This window comes from Selaginella moellendorffii, unplaced genomic scaffold, assembly GCF_000143415.4.
Source record: "Selaginella moellendorffii unplaced genomic scaffold, v1.0 SELMOscaffold_32, whole genome shotgun sequence".
NCBI classification, from domain to species: domain Eukaryota; kingdom Viridiplantae; phylum Streptophyta; class Lycopodiopsida; order Selaginellales; family Selaginellaceae; genus Selaginella; species Selaginella moellendorffii.
The window spans coordinates 1,706,845-1,729,734 of NW_003314293.1; the positions used below are offsets into that span (position 1 = coordinate 1,706,845).

Consider the following 22,890-nt stretch of genomic DNA (forward strand, 5'->3'; position numbering starts at 1 on the left):
GTAAGCTCATTAACATAATCAAATTCTATCAAGAATTCTTCCTTGATGGTCATGAGTTACTTCTTTTTGAACTAATCTTGTGCATATAAGTTTTATATTTTTTGCTCATTTTTCAACACTATAGCAACAATAAGATCTAGCCACTAAAGATAGCTTTCTCATTTTAAGTTTGTGATTCCAGTACTATTAGGTAGTTTTTTGTCCCCATATATGTAGGTAGGTAAAGTAAGGGAAAACCATGGCTTAACAATGGTTGGAATTGCCTTCCATATAAATTTGAAGTACTTAAAATATATAAAAAGTTAAAACTTGAAAAGTAGAAAGTGATGAAAGTGCTACCTATACTCTATATATTGGCTAGCTTCTTGCATTATTACTTTAGTTGTCATATCCCTTTAATCTTCATCATCATTCTTTTTTATCTCAACCTTACTGAACATTAGTGGCTAAATTTGTAGAATGCCAAACTTAAGTTCACACCTTTAATAGTGTTTATACTTTGATTAATCTTTTCTAGAGAAAGTTCTTCACCCACCTCCTCAACACACCTAATCACTTTTTCCACCATTTTGATATTCATCACTTTTTTTCCTCTATTGAGATTAAAAAGTGAACAACCTTAAATGATTTACTAATTGCTTTGAACACCTTAAATGTTTTTAATTTGTATAAATTTGGAATTTGTGCAAAATTATCATGTCCAACTTTTCAAATATGCACTATTTATATTGTGAATCCTCTATATTGAAGCTTATCACAACATCGAACCATTCCTTTCCAAATTTAAGTGTGAGATATTCATCAATTTTATTATCTTCACTGTATGTTTTTGCTTGTTTTTGTACTCCTTTCTAACAGTAGCATCAATGTCAAGACTCATCTTCAATATCTCAAAGTCATTGTTAATGTCATATTAGAGAATAAAAAAAATTTAAAAAACTATTTTAGCAAATTTAAGTACTTTAATAAGATGTTATAGAAATGTATTAAGGGAACTTGGAATAGCTATTATACTTCTTAAATCAGTTTTTCTTAGTTACTATCATGTTAAGTTAGACTTTTCCTTGTCCATAAGCTCGTTTATAATCTTGTTGGTATCTATTTGAAGAATGTTCCACATAGCCATGATTGTGTGTAGAATAGTCATTTTGACCATTAGATCTTCATATTGTCTATATAAGAAAAAATTATGTCAATAAAGAATCTAAAGAAAAAATAGGTGTATTTATTCATAGAAGTCAAAATGCATGTCTCTAGATGGAGAAGCACAATGTTTATTTATTTCCAAGAGGAGAAAGGATCATATGGAAATTTGAGAAGAGGTAGTGTCTTGGTGTGAGCAGTTATTCTAGCTTAGCAATCCCATTGATAGGGTGTTGAAGATTATACACTGCAAGAAGTGTTAAACTGATGAACCTTTGCAAGTCTGCTGAGCAACTCTATTGCGTGTAACTTGCATTTTAAACCAAGATCTATATGAAGTTAACTCCATAGCATAACAAATCTTCTATAATGGATTGCCAATGGTAGTGAAGTCATGGGTTGCAATATATAAAGACAAGCTATTGCAAATGTTCTTTCAAGTGGCAAAAGTGAGGATTAACGACATTAAGGCTATTGGCAAGGTAGTCAAGGTCTCATGTGCATCAGAATCAGGTGAGGACAAAGAAAAGTAGGCAAAAAATGGTGGAAATTAAATGTGGCTAATTCTCCCCAAAAGGAAGTCCCTTTAAGAGTTAGGGAAAAGGATGATTACCAGAAGTGGCCATATTTAAAGAATTATTGAGCATGAGGACAATCTGTTAAGAGAAATGGGCTTAACTGCCAGTTGGACTTGTACAGCTCGATATAGCAGTATAAAAATGGGTGTATACTCGAGTGAAGTTGGAATGGACAGTTACAATTCATTTGTGCTGGTAAAACTTTCTAGATGCCCAATTTAATATTTATGACAATTAGAGTGCATTGCATGCAAATTCTGCTATACTCCACCATGAATCTATTTGGCATCCCTTTTCTGCTTGACTCACCCTGTTCTTGACAGTCATGCCAGAGAGATTGAAGGTAGGGAGATTTCTACCAAATATAGGAACTTGTGGTCTGTCCAGGAAGAGAGCTGAAACTGATTTGGCAGATAGAACAATAGTGATAGCTTTGAGCAAAGTTGAAATCTTTATAAATTGTTTATTGAGTCAAATACTCTTTGATTATTTACACCTAATTGGTTGATGATAACCTAATACTACTTTAAACCCAAGGATACTTAACCCTAACTGATGTTACATATGGACTTCTTAAACCCAAAGACATTTAACTATAAATATTCTAGCAGGGAATGCAGTTGTAAGGTTGCTGCAAATATCCACCACAAGCCATCACAGGAAGCAAGCAAGCAAGCTGGCACACGAGCAAGGAATATGAGATGTGCTTCCAAACAGAATTGTATCTTCAAATGTTTTGCCAATACTTTTTCTCGCTGGAAGGCAGTTGCAAACGAGAAGAGAATTTGACCATGAGCTGAAAGAGTCGATCTCTTCTTCCAGCGGTGCACTGGGATGGAACACGTTGAGGGAGTGAACTCACTCCCTGGAATCGATCATGCCGTTTTTTTTTTCATATAAAAAAGGTACAGGAAGAAAGAAAGCGAAACTTGCCAAAACGAACATCTTGCTGTTCTTAAGATGAAGAGTGCCACTTGCATTCTTGCTGAGCACTTACAGCCGCTCCAAAGTCCTGCAAGAGGCCTGTGTATAGCAAAAGCCAACATCAGGGGTCTTGCAACGATATTTGCTTTCGCCAAGAACAGCGTTCCAGATACTCTATTCCTCCTAAGGAGTGGTCAGAGCGAGCCTAGAACAGAGAAAGTTTGTTCACAGTGAAGATGTGCAGCTAGGCGTGAGGAGCTTGATTTTGTACGGATGTGTGAGTTCGTTAGGGCTTCTGGAAAAACAACAATTTCTTGTCCGGACCAAGTGTCTCAAGGGACAGGCGATAAACCACAGCCATTGAATATTCATCTGGGCGCCCGCGCACTGCACTAAGTCGTAAAGAAAAACAATCCCTCTCTCCGAAAAGATGACGAGATTGCCCTCGCCATGGGTATAACAATCAGAAGCAATAAAACTGCACTGCACTTGTTCAAGGATGTCTTCGTAGCGCACTGCTGAGACTGTAACCAAGTCATCAACCCTCCACACGCCATAACCATCACCTCGTATTGGGTACACTAGCTCGGAGTAGCCACCCGCATACACCCAGCCGCTAGCAAAGTATTGCTGCCCATTGTGCTCCCACAGCCTCATCATGCGCGAACAGCGCAAGATCTCTCCTTCCAAGCCCGTTGTAATTCTCAGGCTGCGCACAACTTCCCCGGTGGTCCACTTCGTGCGGCCAAAGTCGTACAATCCTAGGATACTAAGGTCGTAGAAGTAACTATCCAAGTCTGGGAATACCGCCGGCGGAGAAAACCTTCCTCCCGGCGCTAAGCTCTATCCCGCGGTGTACTCGTCATGTTGTAGGCTGGCGAGAATGGGAGCTTGGGGAGTGAAGACCACGCGCGTGTTGCCGAGTTGTAGATGCAGCACCAGTTGGCCCGAGGCATTGGGGGGCGGTGTAGTGAATTCCGACATTCTTGTCGACAAACATGGCAAAGTCGATCGCTCCCACAAGATACCTTTCTTTGTCCCCCCAATGGAGCGGTGGTACCGGGACACTGGATTGCCTACCCCCAGCTGAAACACATCCTCAGAGAGAGCGATCCAGGCCTTGCATGGGCTCCATGGTGATGCATACCAAGCCACCTGCAGATGCAACGACTTCAATAACCGATGGAGGCAATGAAAACTCGGAATGGTGGTTTGGCCGTAATGGATTCAAGGCTAAAAAGTGGTGGGTTTCCGAGTCCACAAAGCTGAGAGAATATCATCTTGATCACCAAAACCTTGTTTGTACTGTCGAAAGAGGGCCAAAAGGAGTCGGCAATGGAGAAAGATTGAACCCTTGCGTAAAGAACGGAGCAATAATTTTTCTCTTCATGTCAATTCCCGCGTTAGCATTCGTTTGGTGTGGGCAGCAGTCGTAAGGCACTGCGGCCAGGTTGATCGGGGTGCGTGTCCAACGGTCGAGGGCTCTGCTCGTAAGCAGCTTGTTCGAGTTTGGAGGTAGAATATTTGAAATGGGAGCTGACTCGAGCTCGGCCGTGAGAAATGCGCTACTAATATATAGCGTAGCGGAGAGCTGGAAGACGCAGAGAGATTCCTAGTGAAGATGGATCACAACGGTGTTTGCCTGGTATGGAGGGGTCACAGCCAACAACAAGACGCTTGCATGGCTTGTTTTAGCAGACCAGACTTGCACTAGACCAAATGCCCACTGACTTCATGGGAAAAATCTTCACTTTTGAGCTGGACTTTGAGCTGCAATTTTGGTATATCCCCTTACATTTGGCCTGTGGTTTTTCACTCATGGAACCTTCACAATCCATGGAAGCAATTCTAAATCGGCACCAATGCTCATGGCAATACAACTATGTGAGGAAGATTTGACAACCCTCCACGTTGAAATAATTAACATCAATCACAGTTCTCCCAAAATCGCCTGAAACAAAAATAAAGAGACACAGTGCGGTGAATCTATCAGCTAGGAACGCAAACACACTTACTCTCGTAGATGGTTCTGACCACATCAACCCATTCCGAAACGAGCTCCTTAAACACAACGCCACCAGGCTTGGCATCCAAGATGAAGAGCGCACCTGCAACCAGTTCAAGCAAATTTTGCAATCCAAGATGTTAATATATTTGCAGTCCAAGAGTTACCTGGTGCGAGCCATTTAGTCGAGCATTTGTGGCTGGTACACGACGGCATTGGTGCGAGCCAGACAATGTTTCTTAAGTTCATGCTGCTGTCGTAAGGAACGCATGATCCTGTCAAATGCTGTAAGGCGCTGCATTGAGGCATTCGCTTACCCGTTTGGCAATAGCCGAGGTTCAAGGCAAAGCTGTTCTTGTCATACTCGGGGTACTCTCGACAATGAAACCTGCAAAGTTACAAACATTCAGTCATGGTGACTAGCGTTTGAGCAGGCAAGCTTACAGAATACCGAGCCTTCCAGTGCCGTAAGCGGTAAACATGTGGCCATGGAAAAGATCGTAGCGGTTTAAAGAAACGTTAAAACCTGCCAAGGGAGCTAGAGCAACAATTGCTTCAAATAGGAATGCCATGTACGAGTTGATTTCCTGCAAGCCACACATAGTTAAGAGCGTGCTTTATCTTCAAATGATGGGAGGACACGAACCTGATCAACAAAACGCTTGGCACAATCGTGCTTGGTAAGCACGCACTTGCTAGCGTTCGAATTCTCAACATCGGGGACCTGACGAAATTTTCAGCTGAAGATTCGAAGGAAAAATACCAACTTCTACCTTGTGAAGTGCCGAATCCAGCTCCGCTAGTATAGCGTCAGGCTCCCCAGCCCATTCCACGGATTTCCTGGCTAAGTTCGCAACAGAAGCCGGAGGTTCCCTTATCAACCTCCACATTCGCTCCTTGGAATCTGGCTTTTCTACTCGAGAAACTCCCGTGGACCGGTATGACGAGCTTCTCAGCGTTGGTGGAGCTAGAAAGCGAATGGACGACAGAAGCTCCTGAGCTCGAGATTCTGTCACTGATTTTTCCGCCTCACTTCCACCCAGTAAAGCTAACACATCCGCTGCGCAGCGTCGAGCAATAGTGTCTTCGTCGTCGTTTGAAGGACCCGGTGGAGGCGAGGCAGCCCAAGTAGCGCATTGAGCTGATAGCCATTTGGAGCATCCAGAATTCGGTAGCCGGAGCTTGTTCTTGGCCTTCCATAGCTGGCTATGGCAAACTGCTGGTGACCAAGCGTAGTGTGGCGAGAGCAAGGCGACTACCACCACATACAGCACATGAATACCTCTCATCCTTTTGAGCGTTCTCCTTCTCCTCTCCTCTAGCCTGCGTGCCAAGAAGTTTTTCAAAAAACAAAAGTAATGTCCGCTGCTTTTTACCAGGATTTTCTTTCTAGCTCGTTGACCTCGCCCGTCTTGTCATTTTCTATTTGGCAGCGCTGTTTGGTACGTGTTCGGGGACCGAATCAAGAATCCCCGTTAGCTCTTGCTCGAACGAAAGCTTTGCTCTGTTGCTCTTGCCTCCGACTATAATTGAGCTTCCCTTTTGGAGGGCCCAAATCTGAAAAAGAAAAAGAACAGAAAACGTGCAATCCGATATGAAAAAGGGAGCTTGAATCAAACCTGAGAGTGAGAGAGATAACTTATGCACGTTGTAAACATGAGTGCACCAAAACCGGCATAGACAACGGGCACGGCTGGATCCATCTGTAAGAATTTGAAAAGAAAAGCGTAGAACAGGATCAGTTGCTGTAGTTACAATGGTTCTTACCTTCACTTCAAGGCCTGTGCTGCCAATCATATCGTCCACAACAAGGTTTACACCGTCCACTTCAATCGGCTTCTGCGATCCAACTCGCCTCACACCCACAAACTCTCCTTTCTTGTCATACACCACCACAGATTCTAAATCCCGTGCTAAAATAGATCTGCAGAACATACAGCATCATCACGAGATAAACGCTAAAGGCTCGGAGAACTTACATTCCTTTGGAGTTCAAAACACCTTCGGGAATTAACGTTCCAAAAAGCTTGTTGTCACCTTTTCGCAGCGGAGCCATCGCGAGGTTGAAAGGCTCAGAATCATCGATTCTCACTAATACTGTCGATATTCCCCAATCAGTCTGGTAAATGGTGGCACCGGCGATTCGTAACGGGTTGTTTACACTGATTGTTTTCCTCAGAAGCTCGCCCTCCTTTGCGTCTGTGATAGATAAATCGGAAAAGAATTGTTTCACCTGAAACAACCACAACTCATGCTTTGTTTCCACTGAAGATTTGGCGTAGCTTACCTGACCATTGGGATACTGCTCGATGTAAAACTTATTGACGTGTATGTTAAGGTCCATGGTCGGAGATGGTGTGGCCAAGATGCCATTCGGATTTAAACCATCGCCCAGCCTCAAGTCGAGACCCTCTGGAATTGTCACGCTTCCATGATAACCTCCTAAAGCACTAACGAGGCCACCTCCCATTATAAGTAGCAACGCGGCATGGACACCAATCGGAGCAAGCCTTCCTGCAAGGCCCTTGAAAGCGTACAAACACGAGCCTTCGGAGAAAACCTGCACAGGAGTTCTATTACGTGATGAAGCTATATGATTGAACTTTGAGCGCTTACCTCATAGCCATTTCCGGATAGCAAGACACCAAGTTCCCCGAGACTCGCGTCAGGAAGAGTCTCTGCTGCATCCATTTTCAAAATGCCCGCGGGGTTCTTCATAAATGACCACCTGCATGCAAGATGTTTTAATCAGGAGAAGAGAAAAGAAAGAAAAAGAGGTGGAAGAACAAAAACCTTCGAGCAACTTTCACCAGTGGGACTTGTCTCGTCGACGTACACGCAACGAGCGAAGCGGCCAGCAATGCGAGCAAGCCCAGAAAATATGGAGCCGTGTAGATATGATCAAAGTTGAGCGCAAGTATAACCTTCCAAGAAAAAATCCCCAAGAAAGGATGATCCTCTGGATAAGCCTTGAAGTAGAACTCCGGAACTCCGCCTTGATCGATCACAGTACCTGGGATAAAGCAGTAGATAGAACTTGAATCTTTACAAGCGAGAAAAAAATTCGCGTACCTATGGACGAGAGTGCTGCGATGAGGACGAGCTCGGCAATCGCCAGTTTGAAAGACGAGAGTGAAACTAAGACCTTCTTGAGTAGTTTCCGCCACAAAGACGATGATTCCACTGCCATTTTCTTCGAATTCTGGGAGATTTCCGACGTGAGAGGAGGTGCCGATGAGACTGAGGGCCGGGAATTCGTGCTCTTGTTGCCGCGAGCTCCGCCATTGAGAGCAAACCTGACGGTGCGAAGCCGATTAGCGACGACTCTCCTCTGGACGATCTGAGCAGAGCTGCTGAGGCTGTGAATCACGCAAGAACAATGCGCGCTCGAGCCGATCACCAATGCGGCCTCCATATTTCCCTCCTTGCGAGATAAGAGCCCTAGAAGCATTGGCATGGCGACATGTGGCAACATCCAGGCCCTCGATCAGCCGCTATTATTATAACCACCGCCAAATCAGTAAACCTTATTGCTATAAGGATATTCTTTGTGAGTGTTCTTTAGGAAGAACCCTAAAGAGGCGAGAAGGGCGTCCCAGGGGATCGTCCATTCGAATTCAGGATGAGCAATGCAGATCAACCAGATCCTGCTGTGAAAGGTTCTCCGGTGCTTCTCAATCTCTTCTTTCTTGATCGGTTTGATTGATTAGCTCCGTCGGCGCGCGTTGCGGAGCATCTTGCATCGCTCCCCGAGGATGTGAAGCAGCGCGTCAATTCGCTTCAAGAGATCCAGGTGAGAGAAGCCTTGCTTTCTTTCGCCCAATGATTTTTTCCTCTCGGACCAGAAAGAGCATGACGAGATCGAGGCGAAATTCAAGAAAGAGAGGGAAGAGCTCATCACGAAATATCAAAATCTCTATGCTCCGCTATACGAGAAGGTAAAACGAGATGTCTCTTTCTTTTCTAACTTTGAATGCTCGCAGCGAGCGAGCATTGTGAATGCTTCTTCAGCAGAGGAAACAAAACCGGACGAAGGTTGGTTTTCTTTACATTTCCCCCTTTTTCTTTGTGGAATTCATTGACCAGTTAGAGTATGTAGCCGCGAGCAACGGCGTGCCGGAGTTTTGGCTTGGAGCTTTGAAGGCAAACGAGATTGTGGCAGTCCAGGTTTTGTGTTGTATGCTTCATCATCTTTCTGTAGAATCTAACGGCACATTTTCGTTTCTCCTGTTCTAGATCACTGAAAGAGATCAGGGAGCATTGAAGTATCTGAAGGATATCAAGTCGTACTACGTGAGCAGTCCGAAAGGCTTTAAGCTGGAGTTCTACTTCGACGAGAATCCTTACTTCACGAACAGTGTCGTAAGTGTGTTCTTTAATGTGCACGTTCTGTACTGATCTCGACTGTTTCACAGCTGACTAAAGAATACCACATGGAAGAGGATGACGACGAGCCGATTCTGGAGCGTGCAGTCGGGTACGTGGTTTCATTTCTTTACTATCTTACAATATATTTATTTTTCAGAACCAAAATCGACTGGAAACCCGGGAAGGACCTGACTGTCAAGCTGATGAAGAAGAAGCCTAAGAAAGGCGCCAAGGACACCACCCCTCAGACAAAGTTGCAGGCATGCGAGACGTTTTTTAACTTTTTCAACCCCCCTGAAATCCCAGAAAACGAGGAGGAGATTGATCCTGAAGAGGTACGATCTTTTATCATCTCTTCTAAAAGGTGTGCATAACTTCTTTCTTTAGGCCGAGGAGCTTCAAGATCTCATGGAACAAGACTACGACGTGGGGTAAGAACTATAGTCGGGATCAAAGTTTCGCAACCATGCTAACAACAACCTTAATTTGCAGTGCCACAATTCGCGACAAGATTGTTCCTCATGCCGTCTCGTGGTTCACCGGCGAGGCAGTGGAATCTGACGATGAGGCGGGAGACGACGAGGATGACGAGGATGAGGAAGACGAAGACGAGGACGACGAGGTGACTGACGATGAGGAGGAATTTGATGCTAAGGTACGTCGCTCGGGTTTTTCCCTTCCCTTACTCATTACTTTAATTCGTTTCCTATTAGGAGGAAGCCAAGCAAACCGTGCCAAAGGTGAGCAGTAATCCTTTTTGATCCTGTCCTTGCTTCTGAACAGTTCCTTGTTTCTGGTCTTTGGCAGGAGTAGGCTACCTAGACTAGCTAGGAATTTTTTTGAGTCTGTGAGAGGATTTTGGTCGGGTATACTATTTTCTGTTCGTCGGCAAAGCAAGTATTTTTGTTTTTGTTTTGGTTTTGGTTTTTCTCTCTCGGCTTTTTCGCTTCTGTTTTTTCTTTTCCAGAGAACACGCTGACCTGTCGGGACGAAATGCCACGTCTCGTCGCTGACTTTGCTTTGATCCTGTCTGGATAGGTTCTAGCGTGACAGCAGCAGCACACACAGCACAGAGCTCCTCGCGAAATATAAGAAGTTTTCCAGCGAGCACAAGGCGAGAGGTATGAATCCATACGGTTCTTTGCTGCGCGCTGACTTGGAACAAACCTTCTATTCTCTTTAAATGCGAGGGGCAGCACACAGACAGCGTTTTGTTCGCTCGATCGACCACCCATCGGTTCTGTGAGTTTATACGAGTGTGGAGATATTCGATCGCGACAGTGGTGAGTTTCTCTCAATCATGTGGATGTATTTTGACCCTCTGGAGTTGCACGTGGTTGCAGGCCGTAATTCAACACGAGATTATCGTCGACTGCACTCAAATCCTTGACATCAGCCAGCTTTGCAATGCGTGAGAGACGAGAACGATTAGTCAAAATCATCAAATGCTTCTCGGTGAGCGCTTTTCTTAAGCTTATATGTGCTTCGTTGTTTAATCGCTCGCGATGCTTTCTTTTGGTTTTTCTAGTCCGGAGAGGCCGAGAGAACAGCAGACAGTGGCCCGCAAAAGCCGGGCTGTGAAACTCCTTGGCACAAGCAAGATCCAGCGTTTCAGTGTTGGTGTTCTTGGAAGTTTAGTGCTCTGGGACCTTTGAATTTTTCCAAGGTTTTGCTAGCTATAAGTTTCTCATACTATATGCTCTATGATCCTTGAATTGATCAAACTTAGTGCTCTGGGATCTTTGAATTTTTCCAAGGTTTTGCTAGCTATAAGTTCTCATATTATATGCTCTAAGATCCTTGACATCAATTCAAGGATCTTAGAGGAAAACCATGGATCCATGGTTTTTCTACCTATGGTTTCTCATACTACAGATATCATTGAAACTTTTATGCTATAAGGTAATGGGCCAGAAAACCATTATGACATCGAAATGGGCCAGTTTTTCCCAATGTGGACGATCCCACGTCCAAATGCCCGAGAATGCAATGCCACGTCACGGCCTTGACGGGCTGTGACGTGCTGACGGCCCGTCAGAGGAATGTGGGGGCAGAAGCGCGTTAAACTTGTCCCCCCCTCTCAGCGTGGAAGCTTCTTCTTCTTCTTTAGGGCCACGGGGGCATTCCTTGGCGCTCACTCTTTCTCGCAAGAGAGCTACATTCTTCTCTCGCAAGGCGCTAGGGTTTATCGCCTCCTCTGCTCGATCGGTCCATCCCTCCGTCGATCGGGCCTGCCAGAGCTCGCGATCGTCATTATTTCGGATGCGCTCGGCTTGGCTCCTCGCGATCGGGGAATCGATTGTGTCGGAGTTTCTTATTCCTCTCTAGTCTTTGTGATCTTTCTTGGCGCCGCGCGGAATGAGGAAGAATTTGCTTCCAAGCCAAGCAACAAGAGCTTGAATGCGGCACAATCTCTCATAATATCGCCGAACTCGGAGCTAGCGAGAGTTCTTCCAGGGAATCGGGGCCGCAGCGCCAGATTTTCTTGTGTAATCGCGAGCGCATCGATCGATAGTCCTAGGTATGACTCCATTCGCGGCGGGCAACAGCAGCTCTCGCGTGCCGCCGGGCTTTCGATTCCATCCCACCGACGAGGAGCTGGTCGGCTACTACTTGCAGAAGAAGGTGGCCTCCAAGAAGATCGACTTGGACGTCATCCACGAGATCGATCTCTACAAACTCGAGCCGTGGGACTTGCACGGTAGTCTAGTCTCCTCCATTTCGATATGATTGCACACCACTGACACCTCTTTCATTGTTCTTCGATTTTGGCAGAGAAGTGTAAGATCGGATCAGCTGAACAAACCGAATGGTACTTTTTCAGTCACAAGGACAAGAAGTATCCCACGGGAACTCGCACCAACAGAGCCACCGCCGCGGGCTTTTGGAAGGCCACTGGGCGGGACAAAGCAATCCACGCCAAGTATAAGCTCATTGGGATGAGGAAGACGCTCGTTTTCTACAGAGGGAGAGCTCCAAACGGGCAGAAGACCGACTGGATCATGCACGAGTACAGGCTCGAGGAGGACATCAGCAGCAGTGGCAGCAACAACAATGTAAGATCCTCTCGTACTTGGCAGCTTTTTTCTTCTATAACCCTCTTATTTTTTTGGTTTTGGCTCTGAAATGCAGGATGATGGCTGGGTGGTTTGCCGGGTTTTCAAGAAGCGCAACAACAGCATCAAGGTGCTTGATCGGGATATAAGCTGCGGCTACGACATCGACCAGATCGCTCTGCTGCCGGAGCTGGAGCTGCCCAACAAATTCGTGACGGACTTCGCCTATAACAACAGCCACCTGATGCTGAATTGCAAGCAAGAGTTTGAGACCGACTTCGCGGCGGCGCTGCCGCACGACCCGTTCTCCCAGACTCTTCCGCAGCTGGAGAGCCCGCGAATGGGCAGCTTGGCGCCTTTCAAAGGACTCCCAGCGAGCTTCTCACTCCCAGCGGCGGCGCAGTTTGAGAGCTCCTTCGATCACTACCGGCTCTTTCAATCTCTTCAGCACCATCAGCCGCAGCAGCAGCGGCAGAACGAAAGCCAGCCACAACAACAACCAGTCACGGACTGGAGAATGGTGGACAAGTTCGCGGCGGCTCAGCTGAGCCACGAGCGAGACGATCAGCACAGCAGCAGCGGCGGCGGCGGCGGCGGTGGCAACCCATCAAAGGAGAGGTTTTTGGAAGCGATCACGCCCCCGCCCGGGCAGGAGGAGAGCAGCGATCACTCGGAGGACGTTGCGTTGCTTCTTCGGTTGAGCAAGCAGCATGATTACACCAACAACAAGTCAGCCAACGACGGGGACCTCTTGTGGAGCTTCCATGGGAGGTGAAATCTATGAGTGACTTTGAATGCACTCGTTTACAGTACACACACAAAGGCGGGGGCAAATCACATCACCAAGGAGGAGCCAAAGAGAAAGAAATAATCCATCCGAGGACCCGGGGGCTGGATTGAGTTGGGCGTCACGTCTCGCCCAGCTAAAACTCTGGTGGGATCGGATCATCCATTCTTCTTCTAGGTACTCTATATTTTTTTTTTCCATTTACTTCTAAGGATCTGGGAGCTTGCTGCTGCTACAATTTAACACTGGTGGGAGTGTGGCCATCGTCCTCAAGAACAGGTACACAGTCACCACCAGGGAAACTATATGGACGAAATAGTTATTTCGTTTGCTACTGATTTGTTCCAGTGCTCTATATAGTACTGATTCATTGGCTTTGGGTTGGCTCCACAAAAGTGGAGGTTGGAGCTCTATAGTAAAAACTCTCAAGATGGCCAGTTTCATCATATATATAAGAGAGGTGAAATGTATACAAGCTTCTATTGAATGATTTCTTCCATGCTGCTGGTGCTGCTTGGGTCTGCAGCATGGAAGAAATCAAGCTTGATATTATAAATATTAGGCTTGATCTTATAAACAAGGAGATTTTCCTATGGATAAACTATAGTGTAGCACTTGATATGCGATTTACAGGTTGGTGTGTTTGGAGATCTCCACAGGCAAAAGAGGAAAAGCGCTTGCAATCGTCATGCTCCGAAAGTCCAACATTTGGAAGGGTGGTCACTGGTCCATCACTGACTATAATACTACTTTAGAAGAATAGTGAAAAGAAAAAAGAATAAAATGTGCGAGGCTGTTGCCAGTGAAGTCCTTGTTCCGAGGATTTTACAAAGAAAAACCAAGTGAAGGATTTTTCAAATCCCAGAATAAAGAAAATATTCCCCAAAGTACCAAGAAGTCCGACGTTCAAGTCCTGTCCCCCGCGCTTTTAATTCTATGGCTTCTGTGCTGCTGTCGGTGGTGGCACTGCTTCCCTCGCAACGAAGAACACGCCACCCATGCCGCAATTCCACCAAAATCCCCGTAAGTCGGATAGAAATCGCCAGGAGCGGCAGCAGCAAGGGAATTGGATCGATTCTCCCGGTAGCGGTGGCAGCGACGACTACATTCTTGTGGGCAAATCTGGATGTGGCGGCGGCGGCGGCGAGCCCCGACTTGGTGGATCCGGGCGTGGCCAGATTGGCGATCAATGTCTTGGGACCGGCCATGGCGTCGTTTAACGTGCTCTTCATTGCCCGGATCGTCATGTCGTGGTACCCAAGGATCCCGGTGGACAAGCTGCCGTATGTGATCGCCTTCGCACCCACCGAGCCCGTGCTGGCGCCAACGAGGAAGATCATACAGCCCATTGGCGGCGTGGATATGGCGCCCGTGGCCTGGTTTGCGCTCCTCAGCTTGCTCAATGAGGTCCTCCTTGGCCAACAAGGCCTCCTCGTCGTCCTCGCGGAGCAAAGATAGATAGATGGTGTTTTAGAATATTCTAAAGGTTCCATGTAATGCCCATTTGCGGCATCTGGGGGAAGAGAGGAAAACTCGTTTCTCGCGTACCTTTCAGGAAGAACTGCCAAAGAAATCACTACTTGTGAGCTATTTCTCATGCATGTGTTTAAAGTAGGAGTAATAACATTTATTTTTCATCAAATATTCACATAACCAGAATTAGAAAAATATTCCCAGATGAGAATATTCTAGAGATTCTTTTCATGCATTTAAGAAGTTTAGATCTAAATATTTAAAGAAAAAAATGGCGATAAAAAATTCGAAGAATTCGAAGAATATCAGACACGAGTATAGATAGAAGGTTTACGTAGCTGTATATTTAATTGAAAGCTCTACACCTTCTCCTAACCTCTCCCTGGTTTCCAGTCTTGGTATGTACAACGCTGAGCTTGAGAAACGAGTCCGCCCACGACCCGAAAAACTCTCGGCTGTCGCCCGACAACGAGTTCACCGCCTGCCTGCTTCTCCGGTCCGTGAAGAGAACTTGGTCGGATCCAAACAGTCCTTTCCCGTTCTGGAGATTCCTGTAGTACGCGTTGTCGAAGGCGTTTGGGGTGGTGGGATCGATCGCTACCGCGACTCTGGGATTCGGCCTCTCAGGACACGCCTGGAGCAGCTGCCTTGCGAATCCGGGGTCGAGTGTCGAGTCCACTTTGACGCTGCCATTGCTGCTGAAGTGGAAGCGCTCGTTGAATGCAAAACAGTGTGCCAGGCCGACGGTGTGCGCTCCTGGAAAATCCATCCACTTGAGAACAAGACTTCGAACGAAAACTTCTTTATACCTGAGAGAACGATGAGGTCCTTTTGAGACAATCCTTTCGAGTTGAAGACTTTGGTGAGCTGGTCCAAGGTAAGTGTAGTGTCCGGTATGTTTCCACGCACATTGGAAACCTTAGAAATCAACCCGTCTCTTCGGCCCATAGGTATTTGTACCTGTGGTCCACCCATCTACAATTTGAAAACAGAAAACGAAGTGAGATAGAAAACGCAATTTTACGTTTCGACTTACCATGATTACCGCCTCCCGAGCAGCCAAGGCCACAATATCAGCGCACGAAACAACTCCAGGGCAGAAGAACTCCAGCGCGGATTTTGCAGAATCGATGGCAGCATAACCATCAACAGTTTTGTTGGATTCGTCCTCCTTTTCAGCCGTATGATTCGCGGTTGAATCGACCAAAATGGAACCATCACATCCCTGACGAACAAAAAACCATGACAATTTGGACTGCTTTGCGAGTTTGTACCTCAATGAAGCAATCGTGGAACATAAGCCGGAGAAGTTTTGGTGGCAGCGTAGAATCAAAGAATGTGGCACTCCTGATTGCGTTTGCGACTACTGCTTCGACCCTGGGACAACTGTTGGCGTAGAAATCAAATGCCAGCTGACCGCAAACCGATCCAAGCGCTAAGCACACTAAAACCAGCCGCTGCTTCCAATGCCGCACAGAGGTTCCCATTCGCGAGAGAGAGCAGCACTACCACCGACAATGGAGATGAGCTCGTACCTACATGAACCCATCAATGCAATGTCCAAAGCGCAAAACAAAAAGAAAAAAAGAAGACAGTACGCACCTTTTTCCGGGGGCTAAGAACTCGTGGAAGAGAGGAAAGGCGAGAGCGGGTACACGAGACAGAACACCCTCGGTGCCTCCTCTCCTCGCTATCCCTTCCTCGGAATCGGCACTAGATAGACTGGCACAGCAGAGGTATAAGTCACCATTTCAAGGAGAAAGCAAAGAAAAGAGCCTTTTTCGCTGTTGTTGCTGTTGCCATGCCAGGCTTTGTCGCGAGACGGGAGCGAGAACGCTCTCCTCTCCTCCTTAACTGACCGATAAAACCAAGAAGTGAAGTAGATCAGTGCGAGCGAGACGCCGCGAGGACTCCAAAGAAGCATCAAATGCCAAATAACCATAGCTTCGGTTTTCAAAAAACTTTGTTTCAGTGGGCATGCTATGCATATGGTCAGTAATGAGGGGTGGCAGAGGCCAAAATAAATGCCTGCAACTGCGACAGCTAGGCAAAGGTGGAGAGGAAAAACTGCCAAAGTGAAGTGCATAAGATACTGGATGATTAAGATACAAAAACGCTCCTGGAAAAGTCAAACACCCATGCAGAGAGCAACACAGACGCAAATGCCACGAAACAAACAAAGAGTGTGGTAGTGGAAGGAAAAGAAAAAGAATGGAGCTCGAGCAACACGGGGTTCTAGCCTGATTGCCCAACTTACGAGTGCTACACTATTAACAAAACCTGGAAAACAAAACTTTCGGCGTCGCAGCCGCGTTGTTCGTCAAAAGAATCACATTGGAGGCCTTGAAGAGCCGAGAAGCTGGCCGATAATCGTCGTCACCTGCGAAGCAAAACTCTGTCGCTACGGAAAAGGAGAGGAAAAAAAAAGGAGAAGAAAACAAACCTGCCAGTACTTGGCAGTGCACCGATCAATGCAACTATTCTCGCCCATATTCAATTCCGACTCCTTGAAGCTACATTCGCAGAAAAGGAAGAAAAGGAATCAGTGAAAATGGAAAGGAAATTACGACGGAGAAAGAAAAAAAAAGACTCGCCTGCTTCCAATACATTTGTTGAAGCACGAAAGCGTCATTCTACCATTCACAAAAGGCTCAGTGACACAGGAAGAAGAGAATTTCCTCTTTGCTTTCTTACTTGTTGAACAGATCCACTCTCGACTCCAGTTCCTGCTGCGCCATATTGAACATCTGCGGCAATACGATCGTCCAGCGATCCAGCGGAAGAATCGATCGCTTACCATCTCCTTCTCCGCGACGGTGGGATTCACTCCAGCCGCGTTGCTCATCCTCTCCGCCCTGCCCTAGCTCAACAGGTATAAACCCTAAAGTTAAATTTTATTTCTAGCGAATCTCTACCGAATCTCTCACAACCACATGAAGATTATTCCCCCACCAAAAACCATGTGATCTCTGATCGATTTGATCGACAAAAATGGCCAGTGTCCTTTCTTGTACAAAGTCAGCTTTAGCGTAAGTAAGTCTTTCTCTTACGTCAAATCTTCGAGCATTCCAGCGATCAAGATCTTCGACTACTAGACTTTCATTACGATCAAGCCAAGTCTCCGCTTACTTTTTGCTTTCGATCGATCTATCAAGGCTGCTGAAAAGGCCCCAAGTTGTTCGTTCTTTACAGAGCTAGTCTAGAACACAATCAAAGAGCTGCGAAGAACACGCACAGAGAAAAGGGAAAAACAATGCCCCGCAAAGGAATTCTTAGCTGCTAAATGCTCCTGCCCTCGATCTCTGTCTATCTGATCACTCACGAACTATAGCGAAAAGAACAAGGAAGAAGAAGAAGAAAAAAAAGAAAAATCCCTGGTACCTGGTCTGATCGGTATAGAGTTTTACAGACTGACCTCTCCAGCATCATCGTGTTCTTGCCAGCAGTCGATCTCCACAGCCTGTGTGCCACTGCTCGCTCGTCTCGTCTCAAGCAGCTCCACTGAGATTCATGCACAGCTGCCGGCTCATCTCCTCGAAATTCCAGTCCCGGAACAAATCCCTCCGCACAGCATGGCATCTCGTCAATCTCGGGCTACTGGGCGCTTCCACCAAGTTCGCTGCTGCCGCGGCGACGACGATGGTGGAAGAGGAGCCGGGCACTGGAGCAACCTGTTGCTGCGATCTCGTCCGCGATCCAAGCTCCGACTCCGACATGGAGGACACGGTGGGCTCGATCTGAGCGGCATTGGGGAGCTTCCTCGTCCAGCAGCCCAAGCCCAGGCATCGCCCACCATTGTCGGAGTAGCTCCGCAGCGTTCGCTCCGGGGAGCTGTCCAGGACATGGCATGCGAGGCACGCTAAGCTCATTGCTTCGCCCCCACCTGCGAGATCGAAAGAAATCCCCTCCTTTTAGCATCAAAGATCCAGAAATGTACGGTCATCAAGAACACTGCCGCGAGATCGAAATGGAAGTGCCTAGACGATGCATTCCTAGCCGGGATCTCTCTCGACACACCGAAATTTCGCTAGAAAGGCACTTCCTATGGTAGAATCGAGAGAAATTTCGCTTACCAGTGCTGCCAGGATCTCGATTCCTGCGCCGGAGAGCTCGAATTCGACCCTGCTGCCTGGAAACTAGCCTAGCGCCACCGGAATCTCGATCTTGCCGCTGTCCGCAGTGGCTGCGTCGCGCGCGCGCTTGGCCGCAAGAACAAACCCTCGCAAGAAACCAAAGCGATAGGAACAACAATGCAAGCCAAAAAGGAAAGAGGGAATATTCACTCCCGGCTTAAAGATGGTTTAATTTAAGCGAGTCCTCCGCCAAATGTGGGCATATCCGGTGGAATATCCGGCGCTTTTAAATTCAACCATTGACACTTTGGCGCGCGCGTCAAAGTCTTTTGGGGATTCTCTCGCGGATCGATTCAATCGATTCGAGTCTTTGAAAGAAGACGTGAGCGATCGAGAAATCTCGCGCAGAGATAACGGTGTTTCAAAAGGTCGCCCTCGCTCGGTCGCGATGGAGCGATGATCATGATCTTCTCGTCGTCCACATCAAATGGTCGTGGCGGACGACAAAGCTTTCCTGGCGATGAGACACTTTCGCTGTAGCAAAGCGCCACCCGTTGGCTTCACGTAGCGCCTCAAGAACACGGCAAGGCCGGCCTGGAGCGCCGAGAGCTCGGGTGCGCGAGCGATGCGGGAGAATGCCGTGGAGACGAAGGCGTCGTCCTTGTCCGTGAGCAGTGCCTCGAAGAACGCACGGAAGTGGACCACCACCCGTGCTGTCATGGTCCGGGAATCACCAAAGTCTACCGCTTTGAGTGCTGTCAAGGATAAGGCGGAGGATCCGACCAGGAAAGCGAGGAACTTGGCCAGATTGATGCTGCGCCTTGCTTCCATGCTGGCCAGCTCTTTGAACTGATCCCAGACGCAATACTGCAAAGAAAAGGACTTTTAGCCTTTGGTCATTCTTTTCCGCTTCGATTTTTTTCTACCTGTAAGGTGAATCTGTGGTTCTTGTCATGGTGACATAGTTTGGAAGCCAGCAGTGCGTAATACCTGTTGAAAACTTTCTCTTGGAGGCAGCATTCGAGGATGACTCTCATGATTTCTCGGTCCTGTTAGGAAAACAAAAAACCAAGAGCCTTAGTGAATTGATGAATCGAAAAAGAGGTACCTGTTTCCCCGTCAAGGTGAGCCTCAGTAGTTTCTCGAATGCGTCAATGTAGTCTTCGCTACTCATGACAATCGAGAAGATAGCTCGTCTTGCGTCTGTGTTCATTCTTTGAGCAGCTGCTAGCTTAAGCATTTTTTCAGCTTCGACTACCCCAGAGTCAATCAGATCCACCACTTTTGGAACCTCGGCCTCGTCTGCTTCATTCGAGACTGTCCCGAGCCACCACTGACCTTTCTTTTGAGGATCGACTAGCTTCTTCCAGGGTACTGACCGCAGTTGCACGTCCTCGACTTTCAGCTACACTAACAAAGTTTATGAGTGAAAACATGTAAGGTGATACACACCTTTTGAAGCCACTTCTTCATCCTTGGATGCCGAGCTGGTTCATCTACTCTACGCTTATTGTTTTTAACTTCGCAAATCGCCTCGAGCATAAATTCCACCTGCAAGAGATCCGTGCGTGTCAAAACAGACACAAAACGTTTTGACAACTGCTTACTCGTTTGGGCATTTCTCCATCGGTCGTGGAACGCTTTAAATCCGACGTGCGTTCTTGAACAGCAAGAATAAACTCTTTCATCGCTACTGGATCGCTGGTCCTAAGCCCCATTCCACAACCTTCATACATGTTAATAAGAACTCATTTCCAGCCGCTCATTCTCTAGTGTTCTTACTTCGAATAATGTGCAAAATAGTGGCGACATCTATTTCCTGGAATCGTTTGCAGAGATGGTGCAAGAGATCGTAGACCAGCTCGCTGTTTCATTCAAAAACAATTGTGTTAACCGAATATATATAAATTCACACAAGAGCACCTTGTAATCAACCCCAGGCTGTAGAGCGAAGAAATAAGTAGCGTAAGGTTGCGAACAGCTAGACCATCCTTCTTTTCATATTGTCTCTGCAGAAAAAGGTACACATAAGAATCGAAAGAAGGCTCCAAGACGGGCACTAGTTTCACCTCAAAGCACGAAGCAACGCCCGCCATAAAATTAGCACCGAAATCCATCCCGACGAGACAAGCGGTGCCAGAGATGCTCGCTGCAAAGACTGCTGCGTACCTTTAGCCATGAAAAAGTATAATATGTGAGGACAGAGAGAAGAGCATGAGAGAAACATTGTTGTACTCACTGCTCGTTACCGCGGGGACCACTGGAGCAAGACTCCAAAACATGGTCAGTGATCGTCTCGGTCATGAAGCTCCTGCTATGGAACTGTCAAAAAATCACTCCTCTCGTAGAAACAACAGGACTTTCAAGTGCTTTTTACCTGGAAGAACTCGGCAATCTCCGATGTTAGAGTCTCCACATTATCTTCCGAGAGTCGATTTAAGAGACCTGGATGAATGAAGCAAAGAACTAAGCAAGAAAGGAAAAAGCTTTGCTCATGCGAACGTACCTTTGATTCTTCGTTTGACGCGAACTTCATCCTCGGAAGGATCTTTCTTTCGCTGGTGAGGAGGAACGTACTTAGCACTGGAGGCTTGCTCCGGCTCAGCCTCCAATTCATCGCCAGAACTAGATTGCTCACCGGACTCGCTTTCACCACTAGAACGATCACCGTCACCGCCATCGCCATCGTCATCTCCATCGCCATCGGAATCCTCATCCTTGTCACTGGAGTGATCATTCTCCCCTTGCAAATCACCTGGATGAGAGCCTTGTTCATCAGAGGACAAGCCCTCGCTGCCGATTCCTGCCAGCAATCCCGCCAGTCCATCGCCGACATCGTCCAGCTTCCCACGCTTGAGCTTGAGCTGCTTCGCGAGGCGCCGCTGGAATGCGGCCTCGCCGGCGGCCGTGGACGCATCCTTGCCCAGCTCCATCTCCAGGTAGTCCTGGAATTTGCGCCTGCGCTTCATCTCTCATAAACCCTAATATTCTAGGTTTCCAAGTTTACGTATATTCTTCCCTGCACGAAAGCCTATAGCCATCAAATCTGGACTTCCATAGCTCACTGTCATACACCCAGCCGCTTGCAAAGTATCGCTGGCCATTGTACCCCCACAGCCTTTTCATGCACACTCCCGGGAGCAAAACACAGCGCTGGTGTCCACCCTTGTCTGCATGGCGATCCCAGGAGAGTGAGGGTCGTCATCGATTTCAGGACGCTCCCTAATCTTTGACGTAGGCTCGGGAGAGCGAGAACGGGCAAAGAACCACGCTTGTGTTGCCGAGTATGCAGCACCAGTGGCCCGAGGCGACGGTCTAGTGCAGACCGACTTTGAATCCGACAAACATGGCTTCTGAACGCTATCTTTCTGTTTTGGCACTGGCGGCGGCGAAAGAGTGGGTTGATGATGCACTTCCATGACTTGTAAATGGTGGAAAGCTGAGAACCGTCTCCAAAATGTCATCTTGCTCCAACACAGGCGCTTGTTTTTCTGCTCCATCCTAAGGAAATGCCTAGAAGAGTTTGAAATACAAAAATCAATATACTTGATCGTAGCAGGCTCTTATGAATCATGTAGTTTGGTAACTTTATTATAAGTTATATAGATCCTACGGAGGTTTTCTACCAGAAACTCATTTCGTTCTTTCTACAAAATAGTGGCTACATCCATTTCCTGGAATCAGTGGTACAAGAGATCATAGACCAGGTCACTGTTCATTCAATGCAACGTGTATATACATTACTCAATGTCCCTTAGGGATTAATACAACAAAGATTCACTCATGGTGCTACTCTCTCAACAAAACCATCGTGCTATCTCTTGCTTAATGGTGATCACTGCCTTCCAACTGAGGCTGCTGGGGTCGTCGCCTCTGCAAAGCGTTCAGTGCCAGATCACCTCGTTTTGCCTCCTTTACTACAGTGTTTAGTGATCTTCATTTCCATTTGACCCCTCCATTGTTTCATTCAAGAACAATTGTGTTAAACCGAAAAAAAAAAAGAGAAAGTTAATTAACCCTAGGCTGTAGAGAGAAGAAATAAGGTTGTAAACAGCTAGACCATCCTCTTTTCATATTGCCTCTGCAGAAAAACGTACACATAAGAACCAAAAGAAGCCTCCAGGACGGGCCCCAGTTTCACGAAGCAACGCCTGCCATAAAATTAGCACCGGAAATCATCCCGACGAGACAAGCGGTGCCAGAGATGCTCCGTGAAAAAGGATAAACTGGGAAAAAAAGAGAAGAGCATGAGAGAAACATTGGTGTACTCACTGCTCGTTATCTCCGGAGCAAGACTCCCAAACATGGTCAGTGATCGTCTCGGCCATGCTGCTACGGAACTGTCGGAAAATCACTCCTCCTTGTATTTTACCCGGAAGAGCAACCCGGTGAGAATGATCACTCCAGTGGCAAGGATGAGGAATGGCGATGGCGTGCCTCCAGTGCTAAGTACATTCCTCCTCAAGTTCCCATCAAGCGAAGA

General features: G+C 46.9%; 8 protein-coding genes and 1 long non-coding RNA gene across 9 annotated transcripts; 4 read left to right on the forward strand and 5 right to left on the reverse strand.

Moving 5' to 3' along the window:
- Positions 1 to 5,835: 5,835 nt before the first annotated feature.
- Positions 5,836 to 8,083, reverse strand: LOC9638552 (cytochrome c biogenesis protein CCS1, chloroplastic). Its single transcript, XM_002976980.2, has 9 exons — positions 7,723 to 8,083; positions 7,444 to 7,663; positions 7,267 to 7,378; positions 6,938 to 7,210; positions 6,630 to 6,883; positions 6,418 to 6,574; positions 6,270 to 6,353; positions 6,027 to 6,207; positions 5,836 to 5,973 (listed from the first exon to the last, which is right to left on the reverse strand). The coding sequence occupies exons 1-8, from the start codon at positions 8,063 to 8,065 to the stop codon at positions 6,073 to 6,075; spliced, it is 1,578 nt and encodes a 525-aa protein (XP_002977026.2). The 5' UTR covers positions 8,066 to 8,083; the 3' UTR covers positions 5,836 to 5,973; positions 6,027 to 6,072.
- A 119-nt stretch (positions 8,084 to 8,202) lies between these two features.
- LOC9638553 (nucleosome assembly protein 1;2) lies at positions 8,203 to 9,934 on the forward strand. The gene is made up of 12 exons (XM_024681977.1): positions 8,203 to 8,309; positions 8,361 to 8,443; positions 8,496 to 8,588; positions 8,634 to 8,685; positions 8,750 to 8,817; positions 8,887 to 9,012; positions 9,066 to 9,127; positions 9,176 to 9,353; positions 9,406 to 9,449; positions 9,511 to 9,673; positions 9,732 to 9,758; positions 9,826 to 9,934. The coding sequence occupies exons 1-12, from the start codon at positions 8,273 to 8,275 to the stop codon at positions 9,829 to 9,831; spliced, it is 939 nt and encodes a 312-aa protein (XP_024537745.1). The 5' UTR covers positions 8,203 to 8,272; the 3' UTR covers positions 9,832 to 9,934.
- A 213-nt stretch (positions 9,935 to 10,147) lies between these two features.
- On the forward strand, positions 10,148 to 10,769 carry LOC112348776. The gene is made up of 3 exons (XR_002993171.1): positions 10,148 to 10,301; positions 10,362 to 10,473; positions 10,547 to 10,769. It is a non-coding gene; the product is annotated as an uncharacterized LOC112348776 (long non-coding RNA).
- Positions 10,770 to 11,145: 376 nt separating this feature from the next.
- Positions 11,146 to 13,436, forward strand: LOC9638368 (NAC domain-containing protein 105). Its single transcript, XM_002976865.2, has 3 exons — positions 11,146 to 11,719; positions 11,794 to 12,074; positions 12,151 to 13,436. The coding sequence occupies exons 1-3, from the start codon at positions 11,542 to 11,544 to the stop codon at positions 12,847 to 12,849; spliced, it is 1,158 nt and encodes a 385-aa protein (XP_002976911.1). The 5' UTR covers positions 11,146 to 11,541; the 3' UTR covers positions 12,850 to 13,436.
- A 298-nt stretch (positions 13,437 to 13,734) lies between these two features.
- LOC112348774 (protein COFACTOR ASSEMBLY OF COMPLEX C SUBUNIT B CCB3, chloroplastic-like) lies at positions 13,735 to 14,503 on the forward strand. The gene has a single exon (XM_024681978.1). The coding sequence runs from the start codon at positions 13,798 to 13,800 to the stop codon at positions 14,317 to 14,319; it is 522 nt and encodes a 173-aa protein (XP_024537746.1). The 5' UTR covers positions 13,735 to 13,797; the 3' UTR covers positions 14,320 to 14,503.
- Positions 14,504 to 14,652: 149 nt separating this feature from the next.
- LOC9638369 (peroxidase 46) lies at positions 14,653 to 16,144 on the reverse strand. The gene is made up of 5 exons (XM_002976981.2): positions 15,937 to 16,144; positions 15,609 to 15,869; positions 15,371 to 15,559; positions 15,144 to 15,309; positions 14,653 to 15,090 (listed from the first exon to the last, which is right to left on the reverse strand). Exons 2-5 carry the CDS (start codon positions 15,819 to 15,821, stop codon positions 14,681 to 14,683), a joined length of 978 nt encoding a protein of 325 aa, XP_002977027.1. The 5' UTR covers positions 15,822 to 15,869; positions 15,937 to 16,144; the 3' UTR covers positions 14,653 to 14,680.
- A 423-nt stretch (positions 16,145 to 16,567) lies between these two features.
- On the reverse strand, positions 16,568 to 17,232 carry LOC9638554 (mitochondrial import inner membrane translocase subunit TIM10). Its single transcript, XM_024681980.1, has 5 exons — positions 17,132 to 17,232; positions 17,029 to 17,081; positions 16,929 to 16,967; positions 16,778 to 16,847; positions 16,568 to 16,714 (listed from the first exon to the last, which is right to left on the reverse strand). Exons 1-5 carry the CDS (start codon positions 17,177 to 17,179, stop codon positions 16,664 to 16,666), a joined length of 261 nt encoding a protein of 86 aa, XP_024537748.1. The 5' UTR covers positions 17,180 to 17,232; the 3' UTR covers positions 16,568 to 16,663.
- Positions 17,233 to 17,482: 250 nt separating this feature from the next.
- Positions 17,483 to 18,564, reverse strand: LOC112348775. The gene is made up of 2 exons (XM_024681979.1): positions 18,408 to 18,564; positions 17,483 to 18,217 (listed from the first exon to the last, which is right to left on the reverse strand). The coding sequence occupies exon 2, from the start codon at positions 18,201 to 18,203 to the stop codon at positions 17,823 to 17,825; it is 381 nt and encodes a 126-aa protein (XP_024537747.1). The 5' UTR covers positions 18,204 to 18,217; positions 18,408 to 18,564; the 3' UTR covers positions 17,483 to 17,822.
- Positions 18,565 to 18,663: 99 nt separating this feature from the next.
- LOC9638555 (nucleolar MIF4G domain-containing protein 1) lies at positions 18,664 to 21,382 on the reverse strand. Its single transcript, XM_002976983.2, has 11 exons — positions 20,914 to 21,382; positions 20,785 to 20,852; positions 20,647 to 20,729; positions 20,477 to 20,576; positions 20,331 to 20,416; positions 20,190 to 20,272; positions 20,015 to 20,133; positions 19,860 to 19,958; positions 19,516 to 19,812; positions 19,334 to 19,456; positions 18,664 to 19,274 (listed from the first exon to the last, which is right to left on the reverse strand). Exons 1-11 carry the CDS (start codon positions 21,374 to 21,376, stop codon positions 18,891 to 18,893), a joined length of 1,905 nt encoding a protein of 634 aa, XP_002977029.2. The 5' UTR covers positions 21,377 to 21,382; the 3' UTR covers positions 18,664 to 18,890.
- Between the last annotated feature and the right edge of the window lie 1,508 nt (positions 21,383 to 22,890).